Genomic DNA, 18,258 nt, shown 5'->3' on the forward strand with positions numbered 1-18,258 from the left:
TTCTTTTCATGCTGAAAGAGGAGACAGTAAAGTGAAACATTTCCTGGTTCCCGGCAGCCTCTGCAGGGGATGTGATCATTTCTTCCCACCTGCAGCCACTCACAGGTGGGCCTGGTCAGGATGTTTCCCGGGAGCTGCGAAAGGTGTTTTAGCTTAATGCTAATTACCTGGGAGGCAGAGTTCCCAGAGCTGGGCCATGAAGTATCAGATAAGCTTATAGGCAACCTCCCTTTAGTGATTAACTTGTAATAGAACGCAAATGTTCTTCTCAATTATAACCCCACAGCCAGGACAAAAACTGCATTCAGTGATACTGAAAAGCACGTTACAGTTTACCCAGAGTTTTCTCTTTCTGGCTCATTCAGTCCCTGCAAACACTCAGGAGGCAGTATTTTCTAATTCCACAGGCGAGGGATCTGCGTGTTGGAGGAACAATTGCACAGACTCGGTGTGAGTCGCGTCCAGCGTGCACCGGCTGAGCCACTGACTTCACCTCTGTGCACCCACGTCCTCATCCTTAAACAAGACAGTAATTCCGAGCCGGGCTGGTTACGAGGATTAAATAAAACAGTGTGGAGTGTCTAACAGGGCCTGGCTGGCAGGCCGGCACTGTTAATTCCAGTTCCCTTTCTGACCCCAAGCTTGGCGAGGTGCTTCTCCTATTTCGACGGCAGCTCCTCCTCTGAGGTCCAGAGGCCACTGGGGGTGCCAACTGTGGAGCACCGTGCGCGTTTGGACGCGATAGTTAGCTGCGTCGGGGACCAGCAGTCCTTAAAGGAGTGTGTGGAGACCAGTGTACAGCTAGAGAGGACAGCGGGGCGGAACTAAGGGTCCCGGGGACGCAGGGCTGGATGCCCGGCCTGTGGGGGCCATTTTTCAGCCCAGGAGACGCCGGCGCCCCAAGGCGCACCAGGCAGAAGGGCCCAGCCAGCCTCCCCCGCCCTCGGGGGACATTGGCCGCCCCCTCCCCGTTCACCTCTGCCCCTTCCTTCTCCCTCCCCCAGGTCCTTCAAAGTCTCCCAAGCCTCAAAAAGCCAGAGGGTCCCGGGGTGGAGACGGCAGGGGGCTGCAGCCCGCTGGCCGGCCCGCCCGGGAGCGCAGCCCCGCCCCCACCGCGGCGCCGGCTGGCGGGAGGCGGGACATGCGCACGCGGCGGCGGGCCCGCGCCGGGAGGGAGGGAGGGCGCGGGGGGCGGGCGCGGGCCGGAGCGGGCGGCGCTGCAGGGAGCGGGGCGCGGGAGCCGGGCGCGCGCCGCCAGACGAGGGCGGGTGAGCGAGCCCGGCGCGCCGCGTGCAGAGGATGCGAGCGGCAGGGAGCCGCCGCGCCGCCGCGCCTCGAGAACGCGAGCGGCGGTGACCTCAGCCAGGGGAGAGCCGGGCTACGGCGGCTGCAAGCCCCGCGGGGATCATCGGGGCCGGAGTGCGGGCGGCGGCGCGGGAGCGCGGGGCGCAGACCGGGCGGGGCTGGCGGACAGTGATGAGCGGGCGCGCGGGGAGGCTGCACGCCGCCGCCGCAGCCGCCGCCTGGAGCATCCGCTGCCGGAGCTGCTGCTCGCGGCCCGGGCTCCGGCCATGGACACGCTGAACGGCCCTGCGGGCGGCGGCATCCCGGACTCGAAGCCGCAGCCGCCCGGCCAGCACCACCGCCACCATCACCTCCACCCGCTGGTCGAGCGGAGGCGGCTGCACCGTGCGCCCTCGCCCGCCAGACCCTTCCTCAAGGATCTGCACGGCCGGCCCGCGGCCCCCGGCCCGGCCCCCGCGGCCCCCTCCTCGGGCCGAGCCCTGGCGCCCACCGCCCCACGCTCGCCCAGCCTCGCGGGCAAGGCGCCGCCCTCGCCGGGGCCCTTGGCCGCGCCCGGCCGCCTCTCCCGGCGCAGCGGCGGCGCCCCCGGCGCGAAGGACAAGCCGCCGCCGGGCGCCGGGGCCAGGGCAGCGGGCGGCGCCAAGGCCGCTCCAGGTTCCCGGAGGGCGCTGCGCGCGGCGCCAGCGGAGCCACTGCCCCGGGTCGGGAAGCCGCCGCCCGGGGCCGAGCCGCCGCCCGCCTCTGCCAAGGGCCGCAAAGCCAAACGCGGCTCCGGGGCGGTCCCCGCCCGCGCCGCCGGGCCCCCGGTCGCCGCCGTCCCGGTGCCCGCCGTGATCCTCGCCGTGACCACCGCGGCCGGCTCCCCGGCCCCCGGCTCCCGCATCAGCCACACGGACAGCAGCTCCGACCTCTCTGACTGCCCCTCCGACCCTCTGTCCGATGAGCAGCGCCTGCTCCCCGCCGCCAGCAGCGACGCCGAGTCCGGCACGGGCTCCAGCGATCGGGAACCCCTGCGGGGGGCCCCCACGACAAACCCCGCAGCTCGTGGGGCGCTGCCGGGTAGCCCCGAACCCCCAGTGTTCCTCTCCGCGCCTCACGCCGCCTGCTTTGGAGGTCGGAGCAGTCCGGGTGGGGTCCCCGCGGGGCCCCCAGGGCCCGGCGTGGCGGAGGATGCAGGGGGGCGCGCGCCCCCGGAACGAACTATCCCCGGGACTCCCAAGGAGCAGGGCCCGGGCGAGCAGCCCCGGCTGGTACCGGCGGCAGAGGAGGAGGAGCTGCTTCGGGAGATGGAAGAGCTGCGCTCGGAGAACGACTATCTTAAGGTGCGCAGCCCGCCCCGCAGCAGGTGTCCCGGAGGCGCCCCGAGGGCCTGGGTGCGGGCGGGGACCCGTGAGGCCCGCCTTCCCGGTCCCCAAAGCGCTGTCTCCCGCTGCCATTCGCTTTCCAGTCCCCGCGCACGCTGGGCGTTGGGAACTTGAGCCAAAACTTCTGGAAGGAGCTGCGAGACCTGTGGGTCCGGGCCGCTTGTCGACCCGCTTGGCTTGTTTCTAGAAGGCTTGCTTTCCGCTAATCCTTTGCCCCTGTTGCTGTGCTGCGTTGATTATAGCGGCGGCCGTAACCACTTTCGGGATTACTCTGTCGACCCCCGCCCCAGCTGTGGGAGCTCTGCGCCCGGCCCGTGGGGTGAGCGCGGGGTCCAAGGGTGCGGTGGCCCAGGCTGCAGAGTGGCCCGCCGCCTCTCCCCCAGTTACGGAGAGCCAGGCTCTCTCCATGTCCTCCCCCAGGGGCTCTCAGCACAGACAGCGGGGCCTCGCCGTTTTCAGAGATAAACCTGAAGTTCAGGAGTCCCTTGAGCGCGGCCTGGGTGGAGGGAGCGCGGTGTTTTGCTGGCCGGTCTTCTGTAAGCGTCCACCAGCCGGCGTCTCCGTGTCAGGAGTCCCTCCTCACGCCAGTACTTTGGAGGGAATCACGTCCTCTCTGAGCGCTTCCCGGCCGGGCCTGCTCCAAGTGGTTTCTTGGTCCTGCTAGCTTCGGGGTGCGAGTCTGACTCCATGTTTTCTCCGAGGAGGAGGGCTGGCGCTGCAGAACCGCGGGTGTAGACAGTGCTGGGGGGTGGTGGTGGTGGGAGGGGGTCGGGACAAGCAAGGTGACTGGAAAGTAAGGAGGGCTGTATTGAAAGCAGCTGTCCTGGTTTGTTATGACGCTCGTTGTCGCAAACAGCGCCGGTGGTAGTAATTCACTGTTTCTGTTGAGATGCTTGAATGTGTATGCCTCCTCCCAAACCAGGGCGGTGGCCCTCCTTCATCAGTGGTTCTGTGAGTCGTTCTGTTTTTTCAGCAGATGCCGAACCTCCCAGCTGGAGGCCCAGTTTTGGCTGGTGGGACCAAAGGGGTTGGCTTGTAAGGTGCGTGGTGGTGAGGTGGGCAGTCCAGACCGGGCTCAGAGCAGTGGACTGAGCATTCCTAACCCAGGCAAGGAAGCTGCTCCAACCTAGGCTGAGCCCCGTGGCACTTCATCCTGCTCCAGGAGGCAGAGCAGGAGAGGTGGGAGAAGACAGGACTCGGGTGAGAGATTTCACAGGGTACCTTTGCTTTTGTCACCGACTTATGTAACAGTCAACAGAGTGAAATTCAAAGGTGCTGAAGAAAAGGGGCCACCCTGTTGGGTGTGACGCTGTTGTGCAATCCGCACTTTTGAAAACTTTCTGTAGATGTGAGCTCCCCCAGGGTGAGAAAGATCATCTTGTTCATTGGTAACCTCAGCTCTTAGCATCCTTCCTGACTTAGTGTTTCTGATTGAGTGATTTTTGTGCAGATCATGGCAGCTGAGCAACAGAAAACTGAGGGTTTTTTTTTTTTTTTAAGGAAAGATGTTTCTCATTACATCTTTGATCTTAAGGTAGGCAGCCCTGTATCATTTCAGGGTTCATTCCTAGGTAATGAGCTATTTGCTTTTTCACGTCATTCGATTCTCAGTGAAGGAAATTGTGTCTGAGCCTGGAGTCTAGTTAATCTGGTGTATTTGATGTTTCAGTGAGTCTCATAACAACATAGGGTATAATTGTTGTTATATTGATCATAACTCCAGTTTCACAGACAAGGATGCTGAGAACCAAGAAAAGTTAATGACCTGCCCGAGGTCACAGGGCCAGTAACTGGTGCAGCTCGTATTTCCCCTGCCTCCAGACCTCTGTCCTGTCCCTGCGCCAGGCTGCATCCCTGTTTCCATCAGGGTTGCTTTTCTCAGACCACATTTGCTAGCCATGGTGGCTTTATTAAGCTCAAAATGTTCCCAACATACAGCTTTCTTAGGGGACCTCTTTTTAGGTGAAAGGGCCACAGTGAACACTTCTCCACTGGCCTGTGGACAAACGGTCCCATAAGCCCCGCTGGCAGGGTTTAATTGGTGGGAAATGTCAGTTACCATTTCCTGTGGAGAAAGTGTCAGGACCGACTGCTTTCTGTGCCTGAGTCCATCCGCCAGCCGTTCCTCTGACAGCAGGAGGTAGAAGCGGGGGCAGAGGAGGTCTGTGGAGGCTCGGGAATCAGGATGATCACAGATACGTGTGTGAGTTACGTGCTTGGCTGTGTAAAAGCTTACACAGTAGTTCATTTACTGTGAGTAAATGACAGTAGTTCAATTTGAGGAAGAAAGGTGGTGATCTCCACCCACTGGTGCCGGGAGCGGCAGTGACCTTTGCTGTAGGCCCGCCTTTGCACGTGGGGTTTCGAGCGTGCGTGTTATAAGCCAAAACTGCTGTTTGTTGCTTTTGTTCTCAGTGATCCTCTTTTGAGATGGTAAATTAAAGTCAGTCCTCGACCTGCTGCTTTCCTAGGGAACGCTGTACAGAACTCTCGTGGTTAGAAAGAGCAGCCTCTAGTAAGTGTTATCTAACAAGAGGAGGCTCCACCCAGAAATCTTGCTTTGACGTGTCCTGGAGGCTGGTACACAGTAAGTATTACAGGCCTTCCTGAGACTCACGATGTCTGAACGAGAATGACTAAGAGGAATCAAGCAGAAAATAAGGTCTGCGCACCATAGGAGGATGCCTTACTGATCGGAACACTCGAGTGGGATTCTCTGGGTTTTGAGCCAGACTGCTGCATTTGCCCACAGCGGAGCGCCCAGCTCCTGCTGTGCAGAGCTGTGCGGGGCCTCCCGGCCCCTGCTTCCACAGCAGCAGCTCAGGGCACCGCAGTGATTAGATGAACTCCTCAGTGCAGGTGGCTGGCGTTTTGCATGGAAGCCCAGTCGGACAAGCACTCTTGTCCCTTGACCTCTGATGAACTCGCGTGTGTTTGGAAGTCTTGAGGAATTAAGATGAGAGGATGAGTTCAGTGATCCAGAGGTTTTTGCTTCCCTCTCAGAGCAGACCCAGGCACGTTCTTAGTGACAAGGACATCCACAAATGCTGCTGGCGTGTGTCCCCCCCTACCCTGCCCACCACTGCGTTTTGCTCCAGCGCTCAGAGACAATCAGACAAGCCCTAGTGCTCATTATGAACATATTAATTATGTTCTCTGTTTCCACAGGCTTTTTCAGGAGGGTTTAATCACTGTGAGTTTATTGGCCTATTTTGAAAATGCTTTTCAAGTGGCTGGTGATGCTGTCCCAACACGCCCTCCTCCTGCCCCAGAGTGCCCCCGTCCTGCAGGGCCGGCCAGGCTGGCGTGGGGAAGGGCTGCTTGGTCCGCACTGCCTTTTCAGTTATTTCCTTAGAACTATTTTTGGTTAAAACAGAAGAAGTCAGCACTAAAGGACAGATACCATGGGGTTCCTGGAGAGGAGTGGTTTCCCAGGGCAGATCATTGGGTTTTACAGGTTTCAGTGCAGCAGCACCGAGCCAGCCTTCCCCTCCTGTTTCTCCCTTGGAGTTTTCTGAGTTTCAAGGCCTGAAATGACTTGGTTAAATTCGACTGCCTGGATTCCATGCACTCAGTGTGGCCTGGAAGGGGGAGGGGTGGACACTGAGACAAGAATAAACAGTTCTGAGCACGAAGCGCTTCACCCACTCCTCCCCTTCCCGGCCCGGGCCCTCCTCCCTTTCTTCTGGAGAGTTAAAGTGGACGGTATCTCTGTTCTGCCCTGACATTCTGCCTCCCACACCCAGGTCTTACTCAGCCTGTGGAAAAGCGGCTGTAATAATCTTTGGTGGCAAGACACTGTGGCCCGGGGCACACAGGGCCATCAGCTGCTGGGTGAACTGTCACTCGGTGAACAAAGGGAGCAGTCCCTGGCCGTCTCAGCCTCAGCTGGGACTCAGCGGAGACCATTCCCATTGTCCAGGGGGAAATGAGGTGGATGATCGGCACATTACAGGGGACAGTAGTTCCTGCTGTAGCTCCCAGAAGATGGAAGTGTTGCGGCAGTAGCCAGATGACCGCGCCTGCCGTCCAGAGAGGGTCTCTTTAAAGAGGGGTCATTCCAGTAGGACTAGGTGTTGATTTCAGGGTGTTTAAAGGAGCTTATCAGTGTGATTGGAAGTTTCCATCAGCACTTTTACTACAGAACTGTGGATAAAACTCCTCAAAGGGGTTTTCACTGAAATTTCAATCTTGGTTTATTCTCCTGGACACACGGTACCTCATTAGTCCTCTAACTTGACACACATGTATGTTACATATAGAGAAGAAAGCTTGATTGTTACTCTGCAGGCAAAGGGGAGGAGTGAGGAGCTTCACGCTACTTTAAGATTCATCTTATATGCGCAATTCGAAATGTATATTTAATTAAAGCTAAATTAGCTTTTCAATGAGATAATGATCCAGCATTTGAGTATCTGACAGACTTGATGTGAATTCAGTGTAAAACTTGATGAGGGGTAGTTTTTTTCCTTATTAATATCTGTCTTAACAACAGCAGTTTTCCACTTAGACTTACTGTAACTAGATTATGTCTGCCAGAAAATGCTATGTTCTGCCTGATTTGGTTTCTTTATGCATTTAAATGGCAGACGTCTTTAAGATTCTTTAATACAATGTTCTCCAAATTAGAGCATGCTGTCTGAAAATTAATGTCATGTTAATTTGAAAATCACTCTCCCATCATGACCCTAATCTGAATAATCACAGTTTTTGCTTTTCAGATGCCTGCTCCCAGCTTACACGGCGTGTTACCTGTAACTTCTTTTCACCAAACCTGCAAATTGCTTTTTTCAAGGCTCAGAGGAAAGAGTTGAGACCCTGGCCTCATCCCGTGTCTGCAGCAGACTAGAGGGGGGAAGCCATTTAAACGTATGGAGTTTCAGTGTCCTCATTGTACAAGTGGGGGTGTTAGTGTCTTTCCTGCACAGGGCAGTGCTTTCCTGAGGACCTGCTGTGGTGATAGCTGTACTTGCACGCTGACGACATCAGATTCCAAGCCTTGGCCTGCTTTTTTTATTTTACGCCATGGTGCGCTTTACCAGTAGGACTTAAGGCTGATTACTGTTTCATTTGTCATGGCTGTTGCAGATGATTTCTAGCGTTTACTGGAAAGAGCACGTGTCTGAAACCAGACAGCCTTGGCTTGTAGGTGGGCTTCCGTGTGTTAGCAAAAAGCGTTTGGACACGTTCACCGGCGGGGGTTTGGTCTCCTTGTCCATCAGATGCCGGTGGTGTGTCCCTGGCAGGGTTATCATGGGCTCAGGACGAAGGTAAAGTGCTTAATAAAGGCTGTCTTGTGTTCTACCAATTTAGAGGAAGCAGGAGGTATGCAGGAGGTATGAGAGCAGTGATTCAGATACGTGCAGTTATGGTCTCTCCCTAATTTTCTTTTCAACGCAGCTAATGTTAGTGATTATTTATGCCAAAAAGTACTAGCTGTTTACATCTGCATCTGACCTGCTCAGTGATCCGGGGGTGTGGGTTCATCTTGTCCTGGAACAGGGATTTTTAGCCTGCGGTGGTGGTGCGGGCGTCTGTGTAACACATCCAGCATTTAACGTCAGGGTCGAGGAGGGGCCCCGCTACAAAGTCTGAAAACCAGAGAATATTTTTACCTGGAAGTTGTATCGCATGTCTTTTTATGGCTGTGTCGCATTTGAAAACTCTTGTTGGAGTAACAGGTAACGTCAGGCATTAAAGCCCTGATAAACCTTCTGGAAGGAAACGCGATCTCAAAGGTTCCCTCCACAAACAGAATCCCCAGCATCACTGTGTATTTGTACGTGTACGTACACGGCAGTGATTATCGCTTGCGTTGAACTATTTTTTAATTAGTTACCCAGTGAAATAATTACCTTTTAACTGTATTCAGACACAAGTATAGAGATTAGGCTGTTTCTCCAGGTCAGAGCAGATTCATGGATGGGACCCGAGTGAAACTTGACCTTGATGTTGCAGATTCAGGAGTAACTCTCTACTCTTTATCAGAAGAATGGCCCGTACAGGCCTGTTGGAAAGCTTCTGGGCTGTGGCTGGTCCCCTCCAGGGTGGCCATGCTCCCACCCCGCAGTATCAGTGCCTCAGTGCCAGGGTCGGGCGTCCAGAACAATCTCTCTCAGCTGCAGGCTGGCAAAGACCTTCCTGAAATAGCTGTGTTCTTCAGGCCCCAGAAGAGCCCTGCCTGTCCGGCTGACCCGCTTCTGTGCTGGCCCAGTCCCAGCAAGTTTTCCTACGAGGAACTAGATTTATAGGAAGAGATCTCCATAGAGGGGGGAGAAAAAGGAAAAAGAAATGAAATTTGCTTCTACTTCACAACATTTTCAACACTAAAATTTACCTTTCTTAGGATGCCTTAGAATGTCTAATTTTTAATGAGGTTGTCATCACTGGTTCCGAAATTCTGTAAGAACACTTAGCAGACGAGAAGAAAAACATTTTATTCGTTTGATCCCTGCGAGCCTGGGAACGCCTTCCTCCCTAACAGCCCTTCTCCTTGGGCGTCCCCTGAAATAGACTCCATTTGGAGTCATGGTCAGCGGAGCAGGTGGTCCTCTTGGCCGGGTGGTGTGGGCGGAGTGGGAGAATGTACGGGCTAGGTTCAGGGAAACGAGATGCCACATCTGTGTGCTTCCCGAGACGGGTGATTGCTGCACGTGGTGGGGCGGGCGGGACAGTCATCTTCACCCCGTGAGTGCCGGCCTCTGTTTTTCCACGAGGAGTTGCAACTCGCTTAATAGCCTCTGGGACGTAATCTCACCCAGGATAAAATACTCTGGGAGATTTCTCTCTCATCGGTTTCTCGTCTGTGAGGCGCTGATGTTGGGAAACTCTTGTTCTTCATTGTAAGTAAATCCCTGGTTTTATGATTAAACGCAGGTGGCCTCCCTGGCCTTCTGAGACGGCCTGCACTCGGTCTGTGGAGCGCTCACCTCTCTGAATAAATCTACCTTAACTCAGGGGAAAAAAAAGGAATAAATGCAGGATTAGTGGGAGCGGTGAGGCTCCAGGGAGAAAGTGAGTAGCAGGAGAGCCGGCAAGCTAGGGAGCCCACGTCTGGGGAGGCTTCCCCTGGGCTGCAGTGTCCATTGTGCAGAGCAAATGGGAATGACCGAGGGTGTCCTGGTCTGGAGATGCGGGCTGTCTGTGATGAAAGGAATCGAGAAAACTCCTAGACTGCATTTCTTAGTCTCCCACCTTCCAGGCTGCTCCTCCTGGAAGTCGTTGTCATGGAATTTGCATCTCGCCTGCTGCAGCCCTGTCTATGGGTTTGGGAAGGATTCCTCACAATTGGACTACAAGACTGGAACGAAGCAGAGGGCGGCTGCGCCCAGCTTGCGTTGCATTTATGATTTCGTCTTTCCAGGCGTTGACCGATGTTCCCGTGTATTCATTCCACAAGTACTGGTTGAGGCCCTTGTGTGGCTGACCTGCTCTAGACACGGGGGGTGCAGAGGGGAGCCGACTCTCAAGGTGTCTGCCCTCCTGGGGCTCACCTTTCCGCGAGGATGAGGGCGACAGATGCTGAGTAGGAAGAAACAGATTATATTCAACAGTGATTAGGGGTGGGAAGGAAATAGGGCAGGCCCGGGACTAGAGACCATGGGGCTGGGGGTGTCGGGGAAGGCGGTGTGTGCCTTCCAAATGATGTGACCGTGAGCTCTACCAAGAGCTGGCTGGGGAGGGGCGTTGTAAGGAGAAGGCAGCACAGGTGACCCTGTGGGGCCAGCGGGGGGGAGGGAAGGGGGGTCCTGGGGGGCTTAGAAGAATTTCCTCTGTGTGATGGGAAGCCCCCTGGAGGGTCTGAGCTGGGGGAGGTGGTCTGCGTTACATGCTGAGAGGATGACTCTGGGTGGAGAATGGACAACAGAGGATGAGACGCTGGAGGGGACGCCGGGGGCCCAGGTGCTGGGCCTACCTGTGTGCGAGCCGCTCCCGTGAGAGGCGTGGAGGCTGACGGGCGCCGTGGTGTGGAGCCGCTGCGAAGACAGCCCTGCGGGCGGTTTTGTTTTTGTTTTAATTGGAGTCTAGTTGATTTACAATCTCGTGTTTCTGGTGTGCAGCGTAGCGGTTCGGTGAAACATACGTACACGTCTATCCCTTTCCTAGCACCTTCCGTTATAGGTCGTTCCAAGGTATCGATGGTCGTTCCCTGCGCTCTCCCGTGGGGCCCTGTTGTTTCACACATAGTAGTTTGCATCTGTGTGTCCCGGAGTCCTAATTTGTCCTTCCCCCACCCCTTTCCTGTTGGACAACCACAAGTTTGTTTCCTATGTGAGTCTGTTCCTGTTTTGTAAACAAGTTCACTAGCGTCAGTTTTTCAGATTCTATTTTGATGTTGAGCTGATGGCACTGCGTTGACTGGGGGACGGGAGGGAGGGAGGGGGCCAGGAATAACCCTGGGTTTTCTCCTGTACCCGGAGTGTCTTCACGTCAGTGCCAGCCTAGAATGGAGATGGGGAGTGCAGGACAAATGAAAAACCAAACCCGAGTGTATTTGAAACAGCACACAAGGCTTTACACTTACAGCCCTGAGTCCCATGGTCAGTGCTGCGGTTGTGTTGCGGGACGGGATTTCAGGGACGTTTGCAGGTGTGCGGTAATTCTGGGGCAGCGCACAGTTACGGGTCCACTAAGGTTTGTGTTCTTTGAAGGTGACATGTGTCTGACTCACCTTCCTGCCCAGACTGTCTTAGAGATACAGCTTTAGGCCTGTGTTTGGTTTGAATCTAAAGGCTGTTACCTGCAGAGATGACTGCATTTATGATTATGCTTCTGTAAGGAAATGTCAGGGGTGGAGTGACTGCTGAGAAGCTGTGATGAATGATCCAGGCTAGTTCTTGGCTTCTGCCCCTTGCGATTTGAGCAGACGTCGGGTGATGCTGTCTTGTGCAGGGTCACACAGGTGTGGCTGGACACCGGCAGGTAGCCGGCGGGTGGTGGACGGTGGTGCGGGGCAGGGGTGGATGGGATGAAGGTGGGTCCTTCATGATGCACTGGGCTTCTAAGTCTGCCCCGTCTGGCTTGTGCAGGACGAGTTGGATGAACTCCGTGCCGAGATGGAGGAGATGAGGGACAGTTACTTAGAGGAAGACGTTTACCAGCTGCAGGAGCTCCGGCGGGAGCTGGACCGCGCCAACAAGAACTGCCGGATCCTGCAGTACCGCCTCAGGAAGGCCGAGCAGAAGAGCCTGAAGGTGGCTGAGACCGGGCAGGTGGACGGCGAGCTCGTCCGCAGCCTGGAGCAGGACTTAAAGGTGGGTGAGCTGGCGGGATGGGACCTGCCCCCCCGGAAGGGACTGCAGGGGGCAGGATGTGGACCCGAAATGTCACGCTCAGAACCCGCTTCCCCGCAGTCTTTGTGTTCGGTCAGTGCCGTCAGCGTCTCTCTCAGCAGATTTCAGCTTAAACGTTCTTCGCTCGGTGATTGGTCTTACAGGGTGTGTAGGGTCATGTGGCTTTGATGGACCAAGATTTAAAGCCATCATAGGAACTGGAACCTTAACCCCCTCTCCAAAAAAAGGGAAGAAAAGAAATCATAGTAATGGATCTACAATTAAAGAAAAAAAAACCTGCCCGTTGTGTATAAATTGTATAAGAACTCCTCCTAAAGATCGGAAACGTTTTAAAATTGAATTATCAGTTCAATCGTAGTCAAAGACCACTTTTAAAAATTGACCATAATCACTTGACAGTTTTTGTTGTTGTTGCTATTTAAGTTTCTAGAATGCGGAAAACTTGAAATTACCGTCATCCAAGTTAAGACTTGTAGTGGTGATTTAACTGAAAGAGAGACAGGGCGTAACTAGCTGCCTACAGGGTCTTTGAGAACCACTGGCAGGTGTGGGAAGGAGGTGAAAACATCCCGGACTTTACCCCGTTTGTTCTGCCCCCCACAGCTCCTCTCGTGCCCCCATTATCCAGTCGTTTATCTTGCGATGACTTGTGCATCGTGTCCCCTTATTACGGGCGTCCCTGTGAAATCTCATGTAGCCGCTCACTGTAACAGGAAAGGGATCTTTGTAACTGAGATTTATAAGCCACTGACCACATGTCATTCACTGTGACGTAAAGGTGATTTATATTTCTCTTACAAAATCTCCCTCTTCACTTTTAGAAAGTGAAAATGTGTAACTGCGTTTAACATTCGAACATTGTACCTCAGTAAGCGGTTTAAAACTTGACTCCATCTAGTGCATCCAGAATTACTGTATTTGCTTTTTTTAGCAAGTTGGTTTAGTATTATTTTAGGGAAGAGAAATGCTTGTTTGATGATGATGACAGTGAGGTTTAATGCATCCTTGGAAGCGTGCGTGCCTGGGCAGAGTTGGCATTCTTAGAGTCTGTGAGGAGGGCTGTGCAAAGCGGCCTTTTAGCCCGGGTGACAGTCCTGTTCCCCCCTGACTGTGGACTTCATGCTTTAGACGAGGCCTGCTGACAGTGCTGGGGCCTTTGCTCTTTGGTGTAACACAGTGTTCCTTAATGCGCCGCCTCTGAAGTTTGGAAGCACCCTTAGCCCATCCTGACAACTGTCTCTGTGGGTCCACGCAGGTAGCCAAAGATGTGTCTGTCAGATTGCACCATGAACTTGAGACCGTGGAGGAGAAAAGAGCCAGAGCCGAGGACGAGAATGAGACGCTCCGACAGCAGATGATTGAAGTGGAGATATCCAGGCAGGCCCTCCAGAATGAGCTGGAGAGACTGAAGGAGGTAACCCAGCGTCGTCTGTGGACGTGTCCCTGGGGTTGGGTCGTGAGGAACTCACGACTCCACGTTCCAGCTCTTGTCGTGGTCTGAGGCAGGGGTCGGCCAGCTGTGGTTTGTGCAGCCCAAGAACTAAGAATGGTTTTTACAATTTTTATAGCATTGTTAAAAAAAAAACCCAAAAACCTAAAAGTAAACCTATAAAGTAAACCTAAAAAAGCAAAGATGCCGACGTGACTTGCAAAGCCTGAAATATTTGCTGTCTGGCCCTTTGCAGAAAAGGCTTGTTGGACCCTGGGCTAAAGCTGTTTTTTATCATTTCCATTCAGAGGAGCTGGCCGTTAATTTCCTTTATGGGTCCAAACGGGGTATGTTATTACTAAAATACTAAAGTAGGCAGTTGGTTTTTTTTTCCTCGAGAGCCTCTCTTGCAGTGAGCTGGAAAATACGCCGTCCTTGCCCATTATCTGTGTAAACAGACGACGTGTGTGCGCGGCCTCTGTCTGTTACCCGGCCAGTGTGATTTAAATACAGATTTCTTTTAAATTTCAGGGAGTGAATGTGTTCTCACAAAGGGGTCCAGGCCATGAATATGTATTTTTGTTCATTTGCAGCAGTAATGCAAATCCTGTTTTGTGGGGCTCCCATGATAAGATTAAAGCTGAGTGTTTCTTGGAGAACATCCTGCATGTTGATGAAGTTAAAAACTGGTGGTGAGGGCTTCAAGACGGCGGCTCAAGCCAGCGTCCTCCCCGCCAACAGCCCCACTTAGCGGGTCAGCTTCCTGGTTCGCCCGCCCATTGGCCGCCGGTCCGCCCGCCCTCCACTCGCACCTCACTGGGGGGCCGGACGTGAATGTGAGCGGGCCCTGCCCTCCAGGTGTGTGCGTCCGTCCCATCGGCGCAAGTCAGCAGCAGAGCCAGTCAGTCACAGCCCAGGCGCTGCCGCCGCCCCGCCTGCGACCTCCCCGCCCGCCGCCCTCTGCGCGGGGTAGATTCCGCGTGTTGTCACCACTTCTCTGAAGAGGCGTGTGTTTCGTTCCTTGGTCCCTCGTCAGTGCCCCTCCCTGCTTCCTGAGTGCCTCCATGGGACCGGCTTCACCGTGGGGACACCCAGAGCAGTGCCCCGGGGTCCCTGGGGACGCGCCAGGCGAGGGAGGGATGGAGGTGAGGGCGCGGGGCCGCGGCGGGCTTCTCCGAGGGGAGGGCCATCCTGAGCGCGCCGTAGCTGTGGGCAGCCCTGCCCGGCTGGGGGCCTCGCACCTGTCCGCGTGAGGCTGAGTAATTCATGCCCCCGTTTCCTTCGGCCTGAGTTTGCTAGAAGGCATGCTGTCGTGAGATTTTCCCTCAGTTTCCAGTTGGAACCTCACCTTGAGGGTATGGGAAACAACCTGGAAGTCTGTTTTGTAAATTCTACGTGCGCGTACGTGTAAAGATGCAGATCACACACCTAAGTGAATGCCTGTGTGGAGAGCAAGCAGAGACCCTTGCACGTTTAGACGGATTTGTGAAGGACTTGGCATCAGGTCAGGAACAGCTCTCTGGGGAGAGAGTGGTCACTGAGGTTGGAGGCAGGGACCCTGAGAGTGGTGAGGTGGGCTCAGGCAGGCTGCGAGGGGGGGGGTGGGCGGTCGGCCCCTCCCTTTCTCTAGGGGTTAAAATGACTCACGAGGATGGCTCCTCTGGGACCCAGGAATGGTATTTGACCTCTGGAGCTGCAGTCAGACCAGTGGGGCTGCGTGTGTACACCAGGCATCTTGGTGCTCAGGAGGCTGAGGAGTCTGGACACTGGTGGACTGTGCTGGACGTGGAGAGTGGAGAAGCGAGCCGCCTGCGGTTCAGAGGTGGCCGGTGGGGCTGCTTATCAGAGAATGCCGGCTGGGGTCTCTGAGAATGGGTTCTCTTTACCGAAGCCAGGACAGAGTCCGCTGAGGGGGCTGCTGGAGAGCCGGGATGGTCTTTTCTCCATCCTGAGCCTTGTTCACCTTGGGAGTTTGGCAGCTGCACAAAGCACCACTTTCTGGGAAAGGCGGCGACAGTCGTGCCCCATGTGTGTCCCCAGGGCAGGTGCAGTTGCAGGCGCATGTGTGCCCTCGGCCTTGGGGGACAGAAAGGGCTCTGTGCTGTGGCTCCAGCGTTTCCTAGCCTGCTGGCTGTTTCCCGCTCCCCGGTGCCCTTCTCCAAGGTGGGTTTCATCAAACTCAGTCTGTCCAGGAACGGACTGGTCACCGTCGTCCCCACCTGCACCTGTGTTAATGGTGCCACCGTCCTTCTAGACCCCCAGGCTCAGGCGATGGCAGGGACCCTTGCCGCTCTTGCCCTGCCCCTTAACTGCCTCCTGTCCACCTTCACTGTCTTAGAAATTGTCCTTCTCACCAGTATGTGCGGCGACATGGATGAACCTCGAAAATGTACCAAGTGGAAGAAGCCGGGCGTTGTGTGAGTCCATTTATAGGAAATGTTCAGACAGGTCAGTCCATAAACATAGGAAACGGATGAGCGGATTCCAGTGTGGGGAGGGGGGAGACTGCCTGCGGTCCCCTGCTGGGGGACGACGTTTGGAACTCCACGGAGGTGGTGGTTGCGTGACGTGAATGTGCTCAGTGCCGCTGAATCACGCACCTGAAAATGGCTCATTTTAACGTCCAATCACATATTTTACTGTCCTGTCCATCCTTTCACCTGTCTCCTCTCAGATGAGCGTCTGAGGGCTGCTGCCGTCACCGCGTTAGGCGTGCACTGCTTCTAGCCGCTCCCTTTTCTGTTTTAGCTTCCGAAGCTGAGTGTCCCTCTGCTGAAACGAACTGCCTCGCACTGTCGCGTGGCACCGTCCATCCCTGCGTCCCGGCTGGGCGCCCCCCGCCCCCGCGGCAGTAAGCCCTCGGTGGGGTGCCGGGCAGTGGGAGGGATGAGACGAGACTGTGCCCTCTGGTCCTCTTGGATGAACGGAGGTGTGTCGTGGAAACGTCACCTCCTCCGGCAACAGCTGAGGGTTAGGGAGGGCTGGCAGGCTCCCCCCGGAGCCGTCCCTCCTGGGAGCCAGCTGGCCTGCTCCCGGGGCCTCCTCACGCCGTGTCTGTGCACCCAGACCCCCATTTAGCCCTTCACCTGGGCAAAGCTTAACATTTCTTTTTGCCCTTTTTTGGGAAGTACATTTCTAGTACTGTCCATGGTAGAATATCTCAAAAGGCTGGAAATGGTTAACTTGAGTTCAATTTCACCGTCTTAAAGATTGTCGAAGCGCTTTCCCTCAGGGGTATTTCATTCCACCAGAAAGTCTGCTCGACACAAAAATAACTAGCCAAGTTTGCTGGCACTCGCAAGGACGGACATGTCCTAGATCCCTCCGGGGAACCAGGGTGGGTGCACGGAGTCACAGGGGGCCAGCTGGCTGTCAGCTGGCCCTCGTGGGACACCTTCCAGCACCATTCAGGATGCAATGCTGATTCTCTGGGTTTGGTTCTGACTTCTTTTGGGCCGAGCAAAGGGTCAGGTTTTGTAAATATTTCTTGAGTGCTTGAGAGGAATATACATGCTCCAATTTTGGAGTAAAGACTTTATATCCATTAGATTGAAGACTTTCAAGCTTGAACTATAACCCATAGCAGGAAGTAGGTTATATATCGTCACTCAATATACAAATGTGAAGGTTTCACAAAATAATTTTTATCTTTGCCATATCAGGAGCATTCTGATGTTTTCAACTCTATTCTGTTCTGGATGTTTTGATGGTGGTTATAAGTTTGATGAGTGCATTAGTGGATTGCCACAATTTGGAAAAAAATATATTGGATCATTTGTTCATTGTGGTGTTCAAATTTTCTATATCCTTTATATTTTGCCTGCTAAATGTACCTAGTTAGGGTAAAGATACATTAAAATCTCCCCATTATAATTTTGCATTTAAATTTTCTTCTTGTAATCTGTCAAACTTCATAGAGTTTGAATATGACTGCACAAAGATTTAGAACTATTTTTGTGGTGAATTGTTTCCTTTATCATTTGATAATGACCTCTTTGTCCTAATCTGGCTTTTTTGCTGTAGAGCCTACTTTGTCTGCTTTTATCATCTACATCGAATTTCTCTTAGTGTTTACCTGAGACTGTCTTTTTTGTGATTCTGTTTGTTTTTCTACGCAAACCTGCTTTCAACTGCTGGTCCTGATTTGGGGGTTGGGGGGGTGTTTAGCTGGAGAACAGGAAGGGGAGAGATCCGATGTCCTGCATGACAGCCCAGTGAGGGGCCCGCTGACTTAATAATGAGGTGGCAGGATGGGACGAGGGAGCAGGACAAATCGGGGGTGTCTGCTTAAGTCATTTTCCCAAATGCTGCAACACGAGAAGAGTCCAGGGTGGGGGTGTGTGTGCACGTGTGTGCATGTGGTGTCTGCACGGAGATTTGAAGGGAAACAGCCTCTGTGTCCTGCCCGCACCCCGAGGGCGGGGATGCGATTGGACTGGAGCCGCGTCAACCAAGGGGACAAAGACCAGGCCAGGAGATCAGCGTTCAGAGCCCGTGGGGTTGGCGGGGGTGCAGGTCGGGGCAGGGCAGCCACCGCAGGAAGACTTGGCAGGGTAGTTTGAACGCTTCTGCTCTAAATGGCTCGGTTTTGGTGTCTGGGAAGAAAGGGGGTGTGTGTTCAGTTAAACAACCGTAAGTAGCGCTAATGGTGGATTCACTGTTGCTGGAAGGGACGCGTTCACTCTGGTCCCCGGCACCTGCCTCGGAGCCGTTCCTTGTCAAAATCAAGATGGAGTCACAGCAAGGTTTCCACGAGGCTAGGAAAGGGGTGGTGGCCCCCCACCACGTGCCTCTGACCCAGCACCCCCCCCCCCCGTCCTCGGGACCTCAGCCCGAGCCCCGCCTCCTCCTCTGCTGCGGCCCCGGG

At 54.7% G+C, this 18,258-nt stretch overlaps 1 protein-coding gene across 5 annotated transcripts in view; it reads left to right on the plus strand.

The window, feature by feature from the left end:
• The window catches only part of MTCL1 (microtubule crosslinking factor 1), a 110,898-nt gene that overhangs the window by 11,893 nt on the left and 80,747 nt on the right, over positions 1-18,258 (plus strand). For 4 of the 5 annotated variants that reach the window (XM_072949245.1, XM_072949247.1, XM_072949246.1 and 1 more), the window contains exons 1-3: positions 1,169-2,627; positions 11,699-11,923; positions 13,218-13,376. In XM_072949245.1, coding sequence (XP_072805346.1) covers positions 1,572-2,627; positions 11,699-11,923; positions 13,218-13,376 — 1,440 coding nt within the window. In that variant the 5' untranslated portion in view covers positions 1,169-1,571. Of the gene's footprint in view, positions 1-1,168; positions 2,628-11,698; positions 11,924-13,217; positions 13,377-18,258 lie in introns of those variants that run through there. The other variant, XM_072949249.1, reaches the window with a different exon arrangement.

The sequence above is a fragment of the Vicugna pacos genome, chromosome 24 (genome assembly GCF_048564905.1).
Source record: "Vicugna pacos chromosome 24, VicPac4, whole genome shotgun sequence".
Classification (NCBI taxonomy): Eukaryota; Metazoa; Chordata; class Mammalia; order Artiodactyla; family Camelidae; genus Vicugna; species Vicugna pacos.